Here is a 13,426-nt window from a genome sequence, read left to right as displayed (position 1 = left end):
AAGAACAAACAAAAAACTGTTAACAGTAATGACATCTAGGAGTGAGCTGAGAATAGGCAGAAGGGGAGAGAGAATTTTAATTTAAACTCTTTTTGTTTAAATATTTATATTTAAAATTAGCTTTGGGGTGCCTGGGTGGCTCAGTCAGTTAAGTGTCTGACTCTTGGTTTTGGCTCAGGTCATAATCTCAGGTGCATGAACTCAAGCCCTGCACTGGGCTCCATGCTGGACATGGAGCCTGCTTAAGATTCTCTCTCCCCCTCTACCCTGCTCACGCTCTCTCTAAACTAAATAAATAAATAAAGCCTTTTATGTTTATACTTTTACCAAATGGGTCTTTTATTAAAAATAAAATTGGAAAAAAGGAAGAAAAGGCTATGTTATTAGAATTGCTTTTCTCTACTGTGTGCATTTCTACTCAACGGATCTATTGAAAACAAAAGTAGAAATTAAAACATAAACAGAAGAATGTTATTGGTATGATATCATAAGCCACTAGCAAAAAAGACCTACCTTCTGTGTATCAATATCTTGTCTCATGATTCCCATTTCTTTATTTATATTTTCTTTGTGTCTCTCGCATTCACTTAGTTGAGCTATTACTTTATTAAGTTCATTTTCTTTTTGCTACAAAAAAGAATATTCTTTAAGCACAAGAAATAAAAGTATAAACAAATAAATAATTTTAAATTTTAAATTACCTTCTTATAGTCATCTTTCCCATCTTGAATATAATTCTCAATGTCTTTCATATAACCATGAATATTTTTAACCTTTTCTTTGATATCATTCATCTGTGGGAAAATATAATTCTAATGTTTATACATTGGTTGGGACCAGGGCATTTAAGAAGATTTATAGCCAAGGAAATACATATCAAGGTAACAAAAACTTAATAGGCAAGCACAGTGGAACAGTGGCTTGGAAGTTGGAGCCTTGGGTTCCACTTTCCAACACCACCAAATTTTATAATCTGAGAAATTCCCTGTATCATCTATGGGACCAGATTAAATAGTCTCTCTTCTCAACTTCTATTTTAGATTAAGAAGCAAAATAATTTTAATCTTTATTCTTTTTTTAACAAAACAATTGTTTACGTTAACATATAACGTATTATTTGTTTCATGGGTACAGATCTGAGATTCATCAGTCTTACATAGTTCACAGCACTCACCATAGCACATACCCTCCCGAGTGTCCATCACCCAGCCACCCCACCCCATCCCTCCGACCCTCCACTCCAACAACCCTCATTTTGTTTCCTGAGATTAAGAGTCTCTTACAGTTTGTCTCCCTCTCTGGTTTCGTCTTGTTTCATTTTTTCCTCTCTTTCCCTACAATCCTCTGCCTTGTTTCTTAAATCCCACATATTGAGATCATATAATTGTCTTTCTCTGATTGACTTATTTCGCTTAGCATAATACCCTCTAGTTCCATCACGTCGTTGCAATTAATCTTCATTCTAACAAGAATTTTTAATGTCTAATATGTCACAAATCTGCAAATACTATTTACCTTACCATGTTTTTAATTTCATATGAAATACTAGGGTCCAACATGGTTCTCTGAACATTAAGTTTAATATATGTATTTGATAATAAAAATATAAATGAAATCTTACTTTATCCTGGGCTATTTTGTTGCTTTTATTTTTTTTGTTGATTAATTCTTCTTTTTCCTGCTGGAACTTCTCCAATGTTGTTTCCAAAGGGCTTAACTGCTCTTTAGCATCCTAAAAATACAAAACATAGTGCCTTATATTCCATTATCTTATTTCAGGTGTCAGATTTTATAGTCATAATAAAAGCACTTTCTATGTGTCAGGCTTTAAAAATTAACTCATCTGCTTTTTCCAACAACCCTATGAGGAGCCCTACCATTATTTTCATCCCTATTTCAGACTAGTTTATTTGGGGTCACAACAGCCAGTAGTAAATGAAGGATCCGGTATCCAAATCTTGTCCAACTCCAGAGTCTTTCTCTTAACCTCTATGCTATATGGCATTACCACTAACTTGGTTCCTAATCCAGGCCATGTGCCCCCAATTATATGAGCATGTGGCTTTAGGTATAAGTTTTTATGAGTTTGTAGGGGCACACGTCAGCTCTGTGTGACCAAAGAAGAGGTTCAGTTCAGGCCTCTCTTTTACAGACGGGAATATGACTTTTGATACAGGACACTTTTGTCCCTAAGCTTAGTTTGCTAAGGGCTAAGTAGTACATATTTTATGGTATAAAAACATATTGGTACATTGATGTTGGTGTGTCCACACCTATTTTGGAAGGAAAGGGGCTTTGAAGTGACAAACTATTTTACTAATCAGGAGTCTACATTGTTCAGCCTTATAACATCTCTATAGCATAATTACACGATTACCACTGTAGAAAACAATGATACTCAAGCTAAGATAATGACTATTTAACGAACCCATAAAAGAAGAAACAATTCCTTAGTATTACTTCAGGGTAGATGTATTTTTGTATTCATATTGAGAAAAGGTATGGTGTGGTAGGAAGTCAAATGTAATAGACATTGAAGAGCTACCTGAAAATAAACCCTGCCTCCTACTAGCTGCATGACCTTGGCTAAGACATGAAGCATCTGTCTCAATCTCTTTTTTATAAAAAGGGGACTAAATCACCTACCTCAACAGGGTTACTGAGACACTGAACTGTTTAATGTCCAAGGGCTTCATAAAGAGTAAAAAAAATTACACAAATGTAAGATACTACTATTTTATATCATACTCTAAATACTTCTGTAACATTTACAGTAATTAATGACAGATTCAGTAATATACTTAGTGCTCACTGAATGTTTGTAATGATGAAAAGCTAGGTAAGACTTTTATTTCTAAAACTGTTCAAAAATTTGATTTGGTCTTAGATGTGATTAATCTAGATGAGGGATGCCAAATGGTTTCCATTCCAGGTAGTAACTCAAAGCCTGCTTACTACAGTGGGAAGGATTCTGAGACTACACCTGGAATCAAACAGGAAAAGTGCTAAGACTGAGAGGCAGTATCTTCCATGGATACAAGATCTGCAGGTGAGACCAATATCCCATATAAACAGGACTCCTTATAGGTAGTTAACCAGACACCTGACCACCCCCAGTAACAGGAAGTTCACTAATTAACCAGGCAGCCAATTCTTCCTTATTACAGCCAAAATCTTCTCAGACCCTTTACCTATTAGTACAAGTTTGGTCAACACAGGAACCACAAAAAAAAATTATACTATTTTTTATTTAATTCTCACAATAACCATAGTTTTAGTCACTACACCAATAAAGAGCATTTCACATATTTGAACTAATTTAAAAAACAGGTATGTGGGGCTCCTGGCTGACTCAGTCAGTAGAGCATGAGACACATGATCTCAGGGTCGTGAGCTCAAGCCCACGTTGAGCACGGAGCCCATTTAATTAAAAAAAAAACAAAACAAACAGTTTTGTATGAATCTTCTTACCTTTATCTCTCTGAATAAGGACTGAACTTCAGTGGATAATTCCACAGTCTGCTCCTCTAGCTGCTGACGACGTTGTAAATTAGTAGATATCTGAAGTTTCTCTGATTTAAGTTCATTTGTTGTACTTTTTAGGTGTTGAATCTGTTCCTGCTGGTCCTGTATAAGCTTACGATTCAATTCCATCTTACTGGAAACTACACAAAAACATTCACACAGTGACTAAAGTAAGGATACAGAAAATACTACGGACAGCTAGCTTCCATTTTTATAGCTCTATGGAATTCACAAAGGCTCAGCTTCCATGGATCCCACCCACTGCAAGAAAAGTGCTACAGAACCCCTCCTGGCCACTCATGGACCATAGGGTAGTTATGACTAAGAAAAAGTAGAGCTCATCAGATATCCATCATTCAAAATCTCCCATCGTTCCAAATCTTTTGTGCAAAGCAAGGAAACAAGTGAGGCTTTGAGAAAAGAGGGTGAATATACTATGAACTGGAAGAAAGACAGTTCCTTGTCCACATAACAGATATAAAATTTATGATAAAAAGCATATGCTGGGATGTTGAAGTCTTTATGGGTACATGAAGAAACAGACTATATTACCTGTATCTAATTTGTGTTGCTTTTCTTGTTTTTCCTGGTTTACTTGTTGAACAGTTCTATCCAAATCTAGTCCTTGCAGTTTAGCTGCTTGTTGTGCAATTTTTCTTTCAACATCTTTAAGTTCCATCTTAAGAATAAAACAAAGTTATTTCTTTTTTTTTTTTTTAAAGATTTTATTTATTTATTTGAGAGAGAGAGAATGAGAGAGAGCACATGAGAGGGGGGAGGGTCAGAGGGAGAAGCAGACTCCCCGCCGAGCAGGGAGCCCGATGCGGGACTCGATCCAGGGACTCCAGGATCATGACCTGAGCCGAAGGCAGTCGCCCAACCAACTGAGCCACCCAGGCGCCCCAAAATTATTTCCTTTAACAAACTTACTACATTATCATTATTCAGTATCTTTAAAAACTATTATTTTAAAATCTGAATTTGTAACTGATTTCAGATTTAATTTTAACAACGTTTAAAAGAATAAAATGGGGTGCCTGGGTGGCTCAGCTCTCTAATACATAAATAAAATCTTAAAAAAAAAAAAAGAATAAAATGAATTTTAATAATTTAAATATATAAACAAAAGGAAACCAACTAAAAATGAAAACAAACAGGACATTTCTTAATTCTCGTATTTATGAATAAACAATCCAAAACCAGAAACGTAAACTAAGCAGTACTCCCCTCAGATTATCTGCAATTCAGGACCGGGAACTCTAAACTCAACCCATACCTGTATACTATCTGTTTGTTTTTAACACTCGCACATTTCACATTCAAACCACCATGAAACAAGTTTTATTTGGCCTTCAAGTATAATAAACTTACCTGGAACCTCTCCATAATTGTAACATCCGTCAGGCAGACTTTAGCACTGTCTTCTTCAGGCATTATTGTGCCCAAGAGTGTTTCCTGTTCCTCTATGTCATTCTTTAAGCGCTGTATGTCTCTATTGACATTCTGCAGTTTGTTTCTTAATTCTGGTATTTCCTTCTCCTTCAAATCAATTATGCTTTGCCTAAACAGAGAACACACAATTAAAAATAAGCTCTCTAATGTTTTCTTATCATGAAACGGAGGTTATGCATTTTTGGCAAAAGTATCATAAGTGATTGTATCCTTCTCAGGGCATCATATCAATGGGCACATGATGTCATTATATTTTATTACTGGAGATGTTAATCTTACTCACTTGGTTAACATGGTGTCAGCCAGTTTTATCCACTATAAAGTTACTATTTTTGTCTTTATAATTAATAATGATCTTAGGAGAAATATATTGGGACTATGTCAGTATCTTGCTTCTCCTCAAACTTTTGCCGATTTCAGTATCCAATTCAGTATCCCCGCTGCTATGCCGATCCCCAGGGGATATATTCCAAGACACCCAGTGGATGCTTGAAATCATGGATAGTACCATGGATAGTACCAAACCTTACATATACCGTTTTTTCCTATAGGCATATCTGTGATGGAGTTTATAAATTAGGCACAGAGATTAACAATACTAATAATTAAATAATGACAATATACTGTAATAAAAGTTATGTGAATATGGTCTCTCTCACAACATCTTATTGTACAGGGGCACCTGACTGGCTTAGTTGGTGCAGTGTTCGACTGGTGATTTCGGTTCAGGTCATGATCTCATGGGTCATGGGATCGAACCCTGAGTCAGGGTCTGTGCCAGTGGGGAGTCTGCTTGAGATTCTCTCCCTCTGCCCCTACCCTCATTCAAGTGTGCACACTCTCTCTCTCTCTGAAATAAATAAAATTTTAAAAAATATCTTTTGTACTGTACGAGGCCTCCCTCCCTCTTAAGGTAATGTTATATGATAAAACGCCTATGTGATAAGAAGTGAGGACAATGACGTAGGCCTTGTGACTTCAAGTTGGGCTACTGTTAACATAATGACAGGTCAGGAGGATCATCTGCTTCTGGACCACAGTTGACCTCAGGTACCAGAAACAGTAGAGACGGAAAGCACAGATAAGAGGGACTACTGTATTACTGTGATGTTTGCCAAACTGAGAGATTTTCTATAAATTAACTGACTATACTGACCAGAAGTGTCAAGATCATGAAAGACAAAGACTCTGAAGAGCTGAAGACTGCAGGAACCTAAGGAGAAATAACAACTAGTTGCCATGTGGGATCCTGGGTTGGGTCCTGAAACAGAAAAACATTAATGGAAGGACTGCTGAAATTCTAATATGCTTTGTAGTTAACAGAGACACACAAATGTTAATTTCTTGATTTTGATAACTTATTTATGGTTATATAAATTGTGAACATCAAGAAAAGTGAGGTGAAGGGTATAGGTGGATTCTCTGTACTCTTTTTGTAATTTTTCTGTAAGTCTTAAATTATTTCAAAATAAAAAGTTAAAACAAATAATGGAAAGGAAGGAAGGAGACCACTCAACCAAATGCTACATGGGTTTATAGTAAAAAAGCTGCTAACCAGTTTATTGCTGCTACTACTGTGAATGGATTACAATTCCTGTGGCAGGTACTGGCTCCCTATCTATTTTTGTTGACACCTCTGAAACAATAAAACTTGTATTTAATCTTAAAAAAAAAAAGCTATCAACCTGATTTCTGAAAAATTCTAAATTCTTAATTATAAATTAGTACAATAAATTAATTTCTAATGGAGTCAAAGGAAAAACCAGAAACTCAAGGGTTAGCTCTTGCAAACTGCTACTACTTAACGATTTTTTAAAAAGTCCACACTATGACCAAGAAATGCCAACCTGAACTGATCTGGGGCGACAGAAGACCTAGTTTGTTATGCCACTGAGATGAAAAAATTTCCTGAGTAAATTATGAAGGTATACAGATTATGAATAGTTCCATACCCACATTACTTCCTGAACCCTGTGGTCATAGCCCAGTTGGTCTTAAAGTATGTTCCCAGTGCCTAAAAAGTGACATAGCTAGGACAGCCTAATGACAGTCAAGCATTCACTTGAATGGGGACATCTTTGTGGAGAATTATAGGTATCCATTCAATTTTAACCCTATTTTTACATTTTCACATGTACACTTTTAAATAACCTCTTATCAGTGTGGTCTGGGGTTTTGGTGCCTTCTTTTCTGATGATTACCTAAGATGCTAAATGCTAAAATAAGTATAAGAAAGAGTGAAGATGTTTCCCAAAAGAAGGGGTTATTGAGATCTATTAGGATTCTATTTTGTTTTGTAAAATTTTCACAAACTCAGTTCATCTGTTTTTGTGACAGCATTCTCTTTCCAAGGGGATTTTATGTAAAAGAAACCAACAAAGATATGGTTGGTTGAAAAAATCTTTCAAAGAAACGGAGCAAAATACTGAGTTTTTATTTAACTGAAATGTTATAATAAACCTGACTCAGTACTAATAAGCAAAATGATAAACAGGTATATTTTAATCTGAGATTTCATTCACAATGGTAGTCTTACATTAAGTGTTGATGAACTTTGGCCTTTAAATGAAAATATTTTCAGGCGCCTGGGTGGCTCTGTCATTAAGCAACTGCCGCCTTTGGCTCGGGTCGTGATCCCGGGGTCCTGGGATCGAGCCCAGCATCGGGCTCCCTGCTCCGCAGGAAGCCTGCTTCTCCCTCTCCCACTCCCCCTGCTTGTGTTCCCTCTCTCACTGTGTCTCTGTCAAATAAATAAATGAATTCTTAAAAACAAATAAATAAATGAAAATATTTTCCTCAGAGAGGGTAAGCCAGATGTGGCTCCTCACTAGCTCTTTGAGCTCACCTTCAACCACTTTTCCCTCTGGCCTCAGGGATTCCGTACTGCCTGGAACACTCTTCTCCTGGACAAATGCATGGCTAGCTCCCTTACTTCTCTCAGGCCTATACTCAAATGCCACCTTCATAGCAATTCCCCTCTCACCAACCCTCAGTTAATTCTCTACTTCCTTATCCTGCTGTATTTTTTTTCCAAGGCACTGATTTACCTGTCCGACTACACACTTATTTTTCTAGCTTCAGGTTACCTTACTTTGTGTGTCACGGTGACCAGGATGGCACGTAGGTGCCACTCCAGATCCCAGGGTACTGTATGGATTAAAGTTAGCCACAAATACTTTGACACTCCTCCCAATGAGAGGTGGAGTCTGTGTCCTCTCACTGAATCCTGGCAAGCTCCAGGACTCCTCTGACCAACAGACAATAGCAGAAGTAACAATGCCAGTTTCTGGGCCTATGCCTTCAGATACCAGGAGCTTCCACTGCCTGTCTTTTGGACTTCTTGCTCTTAGGATCCTTCATTTGGAAATCCAACCACTATGCTATCAAAATCCCAAGACACACATGCAGGCAATGCTAAGGTACTGTGTTCGACAGCCCCAGGTGGGCTCCCAGCCAACAGAGTCACTGCAAATCATTTCAGTGAGCCACCTTGAACACTGAGCCTAGGAGAGACTCGAGATAACCGCAGTGAAGGTCTGACTGCAACTGCATTATCAGTTTCCAAATGGTACTCACTCATGTGGTTGAAGGCCTCAGTTCCTTGTCAAGTAGGGCCCTTCACAGGGTGGCTCACGTGGCAGCTGGCTTCACCCACATTCGATGAGAAAAGGAGAGCAGGCAGCCGTAGTGCCTTACAGAACCTAATCTTGCTATCACTTCTGTCATAACTTACCAGTTTCACAGACCAGTCTTGGAACATGCGAGACTATACAGGAGCATGAATACCAGGAGGCAGGGATCACTGGGCATCATCTTGGAGGCTGGCTATCACAAAGCATATCTTTGTAGACTCTTCCTGAAATTCCTCTTCCCAGTTTTCTAGACAACATACCCTCCTGGCTTTTCTGCTTCCAGAGTTGTCTCAGTCTTAACCATTCAATATATTAACATAAGATTAATTTCTTAAAACACGTTTTCCATTAAATCCCCTATCAGTGAGAGTTGTAACTAGGCCTGAACATAACACAGCCCTATCTTCTCAACTTATGGGAATCCATCTCCCCAAATGGTTCCTCCGACTTTAGATCACCTTTCTATTGCAGCACAGCTCAGACTCTCCTTCCCTTTACACAGAGTGCTCTCATTTCTCTCTACATTGTTAACGGAGTCGAACCAACTTCCCTATGCTTCACATTCCCCTCCTATTATGGTCTCAAAATCTTATTCTCATTCTGTAGTCAACTGGCTTCTCTCCTCCTAACTAATGTATTTATTTGTCTGAGCCAATTAAGAACTTTATTAGGCCCAGCTTTCTAAATATTCAATTCTGAGAGCTTGTCTCCTTACTCAGACCGCTCCTTGAAGATTATGTCATACTGGTCTCTGTGACTAGCTTTATGATCTATGTTGTGGAAGACCCCAAGGCATCATCATATACTTTCTGACGATTTTATTTATAAACAGACCATCATTTGGATTTCTTGAATAAGTGAGAGAAAAATAAGAGAAATCATGATGATTCATTCTTTTTGAAAGCAGGAAAGACATAAAAATAGAGTTTAAAATTCATCTGTTGGGGGAGGTTTTTAGTACTTTTAATTCTTTTGAATTTAGAAAGTGACAGAACAGCAAACAGTTCTCAATCTGTCAAAATTTCTGCCCTCAAGCCAAGTCTCAGGAATTATATTAACACACACGCGTGCACACACACACACATGCACACACAGAAAATAGTAAAGATTATAACTACCCTGTGACTAGTTTAAGAAGTTTGTTTACTTTTAAATAATTTTTTTTTTTTAAGATTTTTACTAACTTGAGAGAGAGCAAACACAAGCAGGGGAAAGGGGCAGAAGGAGAGGGAGAAGCAGACTCCCCGCTGAGCAGGGAGCCCGATGTGGGGCTCAATCCCAGGACCCTGGGACCATGACCTGAGCTGAAGGCAGACACCTAACTGACTGAGCCACCCAGGGACCCCAATAATTGCTTTGTCTTATAAAGAACACGAGATGGGGCACACTGGCTCAGAATCTTGACTTGAACTTTTATTCATTCAACCCATTACTGAACACCCACCACATGCCAGGGACTGGAGGGGCACCTTTTACATTGCCGCTGTTCATGTACAGTACCAGTAAATCCCTACTCTCACCTCACGGGGACAAGTCCCAGCATTTCGTCACGCCGTTTTTCTTTTTTCTTTAGTTCAGATTCTGTTGACTTCAGTTTATCTGGAGCAAGCCGCAGCTTAGACTGCAAATCACTGATGACTTCCTGTAATTCAGCTTCTGTCTGAAAAACCCTCTGACAGACAGGGCAACATGATTGGTTTTCATCTGTTAGCTGAGTAATGAATTGGGAGTATACTGCTGTGGCTCCAGCCAGCATGGCTATTTTAAGAAAATAAATGTATTACCAGTGAGAAAAAGATAAAATACAGTTTTGTCATTATGGTTCTATCATTTTCCATATATATAGGATCATTTATAAACATATTATGAAAGAAATAAAAATCCTCTCATATTTACATATTCTTTGAAAGGGTACGATACATTCAGATTTGTATAAATTACTTTCTGGTAACACACAAAAAGTGTAACAAAATTTTGGGAGCATACTGTGTACCAGAAATTGTTCTAAGAGCTTTATACCTATAATCTCATTTACTCTTTTTTTTTTTTTAAGATTTTATTTATTTATTTGAGAGAGAGAGAATGAGAGACAGAGAGCATGAGAGGGAGGAGGGTCAGAGGGAGAAGCAGACTCCCTGCCGAGCAGGAAGCCCGATGCGGGACTCGATCCCGGGACTCCAGGATCTTGACCTGAGCCGAAGGCAGTCGCTTAACCAACTGAGCCACCCAGGCGCCCAATCTCATTTACTCTTAACACCCCTAAGTGGTAGGTAATTATGTCCTGAGATGAATCTGAAGTAAAGGAATCATTTGATAATTTGCCCAAAGTCACAAAACCATTAAGCTGTAGAACCGGGATTGAAACTTAAGCCCTTTGCCTCCAGAAGCAAATTTTTAAATCTCCCATCCTTATTAGCTATTGATAAGTGAAAATTCAAGTGTCAAAGCACCTTGATAATATAAAGAAGGTAACTTACCTCGCTGTTTTGAGGATTTTTCAATTTCTTCTTTAAGCCTGTCTAAATCACTTTCAAAATCCTGGCTACCACAAACATCAAACAGCTTGTCTTCATAACTGGACAACTGCTCTTCTTTCCTTTTTAGTTCATTATTTATATGATTTTTATTTTGCTCAGCTGAAGCTAGTTCTTTGCTAAAATAAGAACAAATATGGATTACAATTTTACTACATGAGAAATGAGTTTGAAAAGTTTGAGGAGGTAGATACAAAACAAATTCTGCCAATAAATATTACAAAGGTTTGCTGTGACTAAGTACTTTTTTTAGAAGTCAAGGTAATAGTCCACTTCTGCCTGAACTCCATCCTGGACACTGATCACTTTCTAAACCTGGTCATGGGCCTGTGTGATTCCTGGGGCTTCACGGTCTTAGATCTTAGGTTAGGAACCTCAGCAAGAATATGCTTGTGGGACATACTGGAGAGAGAGAGAAGAGAAAAGGAGAACATTCACCTGATTCCCTTTGGACCCTTTCACAGTATCACTTCCCTTCACTCCTGTAAGAACTTCTCCTTTATCCCTTCCTTGTTGCTGTTATCTACTTACGTCATCATCCATTTCCTCTCATTCATCAAAGACTTTGCTCACTAATACAATTCATCTCTATTCCAACTTTTTTTTTTTTTTAAAGATTTTATTTATTTACTTGACAGAGAGAGACACAGCGAGAGAGGGAACACAAGCAGGGGGAGCGGGAGAAGGAGAAGTAGGTTTCCCGCAGAGCAGGGAGCCCGATGGGATCTTGGGATTCCCGCAGAGCAGGGTCCTGGGATCATGACCTGAGCTGAAGGCAGACGCTTAACGACTGAGCCACCCAGGTGCCCCTCTCCATTCCAACTCTTAAATATCATCCTAGCCAACCTTCACACCAACATAAATCAGGGTTTGCAGGTTATGATGCACTGGGAAAGCCATGTAATCAATATAATAGATCATATTCGTAATCTTAAAAAAAATTAAAAAGAATAAAATACATTGGAGCAGACTGAGCATAATTAGGACACATGCTATTTTGAGAAACTTGTTTCAGATGAATGTGTATGAGTGCATGTGTGCTACATCTTGATACTTCCCATTTTGAGAATCACAGTAAAAATAAGGCAAAAAGAAATAACAATATAGGTGATGCTTTGACCATCCTAACCATGGAGCCATGCTCATCAACATCACTATCTTAGCACCTAACAATGCTGACCCCCTCCTTGAAGGTCTATTTACTCAAGGTGTCAAGAACTACTCCGGTCTGGCTCTCACCCTAGCTCCCTGAATTCTAGTTTCCTTCATTTGCTCCTCTTGCGTTGCTTACCAACAGTAAACGCTGCTGCTTCCCAGGCATCCGACTATAACCGTTTTTCTTCTTTGCATAACCCCTTTAAGGTGATACGGCCTATACAAATGACTCTAATTATTACTTACAAAGCAACAACTTCCAATCTCTTGAACTTCAAACTCCAATAACCTATTCCCTAAGACACATTTCCCTAAGAAACAAATGAAACATGGCCAAAGCCAGATCCACTACCTTCCTCAAATATCTGTACAGAATTTTTGACTCTTTTACCCAACCACCAAAGTGACATTAAAAAACGTGATCACGTCTTTATTGTGGCAAAAACCAAACATTATATAAAATTTACCATCTTAACCATTTTTTAGGTGCACAGTGCAGTAGTGTTAACTATATACACATGGCTGTGCTACATATCTCTAAAGCTTTTACATCTTGTAAAACTGAAACTCTGTAACCATTCCCCTTCCCCCGCTCTCCCACTTCCTGGCAATCATCTTTCTACTTTCTGTTTTCAAGAGTGACTACTTTGGGTACCTCACGTAAGTGGAATCACACCGTATTTGTCCTTTTGTAACTAGCTTATTTTACTTAGCAATAATATCCTCAAGGTCCATCCAAGTTGTAGCAGGACAGGATTTCCTGCCCACCCCCACCCTTGGGTAAGCTTTACACTCATCGTGGGGCTTGAACTCACAATCTGGAGCAAGAGTCACATGCTCGACTGAGCCAGCCAGACGCCCCCAGGATTTCCTTTTTTAAAGCTGAGTAGTATCATTATACACAAACACACACTGAATCTTTATCCATTCATCTGGCTACTGAGAATAATGCTATAATGAACATGGATTTGCAAAAATCTCTTCAAGATCATGTTTTCAATGCTTTTGAATATATACTCAGAAATGGAACTGCTGGATCATCTGGTAATTCTCTTTTTAATTTTTTTGAAGATCCTCTATTTTCTCTATCAGCTGTACCATTTCATACTCCTACTAACAATGTACAAA

The 13,426-nt window shown here is 38.2% G+C and overlaps 1 protein-coding gene across 2 annotated transcripts in view; it reads right to left on the bottom strand.

Annotated features, from left to right (window-relative positions):
* RAD50 (RAD50 double strand break repair protein) overlaps nucleotides 1-13,426 on the bottom strand; it is an 83,955-nt gene that overhangs the window by 28,674 nt on the left and 41,855 nt on the right. For both annotated transcript variants that reach the window (XM_045892411.3, XM_045892420.3), the window contains 8 exons: nucleotides 11,087-11,262; nucleotides 10,130-10,367; nucleotides 4,897-5,086; nucleotides 4,078-4,204; nucleotides 3,472-3,665; nucleotides 1,622-1,732; nucleotides 702-794; nucleotides 514-627 (listed from right to left, as the gene is read on the bottom strand). In XM_045892411.3, coding sequence (XP_045748367.1) covers nucleotides 514-627; nucleotides 702-794; nucleotides 1,622-1,732; nucleotides 3,472-3,665; nucleotides 4,078-4,204; nucleotides 4,897-5,086; nucleotides 10,130-10,367; nucleotides 11,087-11,262 — 1,243 coding nt within the window. The remainder of the gene's footprint in view (nucleotides 1-513; nucleotides 628-701; nucleotides 795-1,621; nucleotides 1,733-3,471; nucleotides 3,666-4,077; nucleotides 4,205-4,896; nucleotides 5,087-10,129; nucleotides 10,368-11,086; nucleotides 11,263-13,426) is intronic.

The sequence above is a fragment of the Mirounga angustirostris genome, unplaced genomic scaffold (assembly GCF_029215605.1).
Source record: "Mirounga angustirostris isolate CCGP_5_RB_7025 unplaced genomic scaffold, mMirAng1.0.hap1 SCAF_7, whole genome shotgun sequence".
In the NCBI taxonomy this organism is placed as follows: Eukaryota; Metazoa; Chordata; class Mammalia; order Carnivora; family Phocidae; genus Mirounga; species Mirounga angustirostris.
The sequence above is the reverse complement of the archived record's forward strand: the minus strand, read 5'-3'. Positions and strand labels throughout refer to the sequence as shown.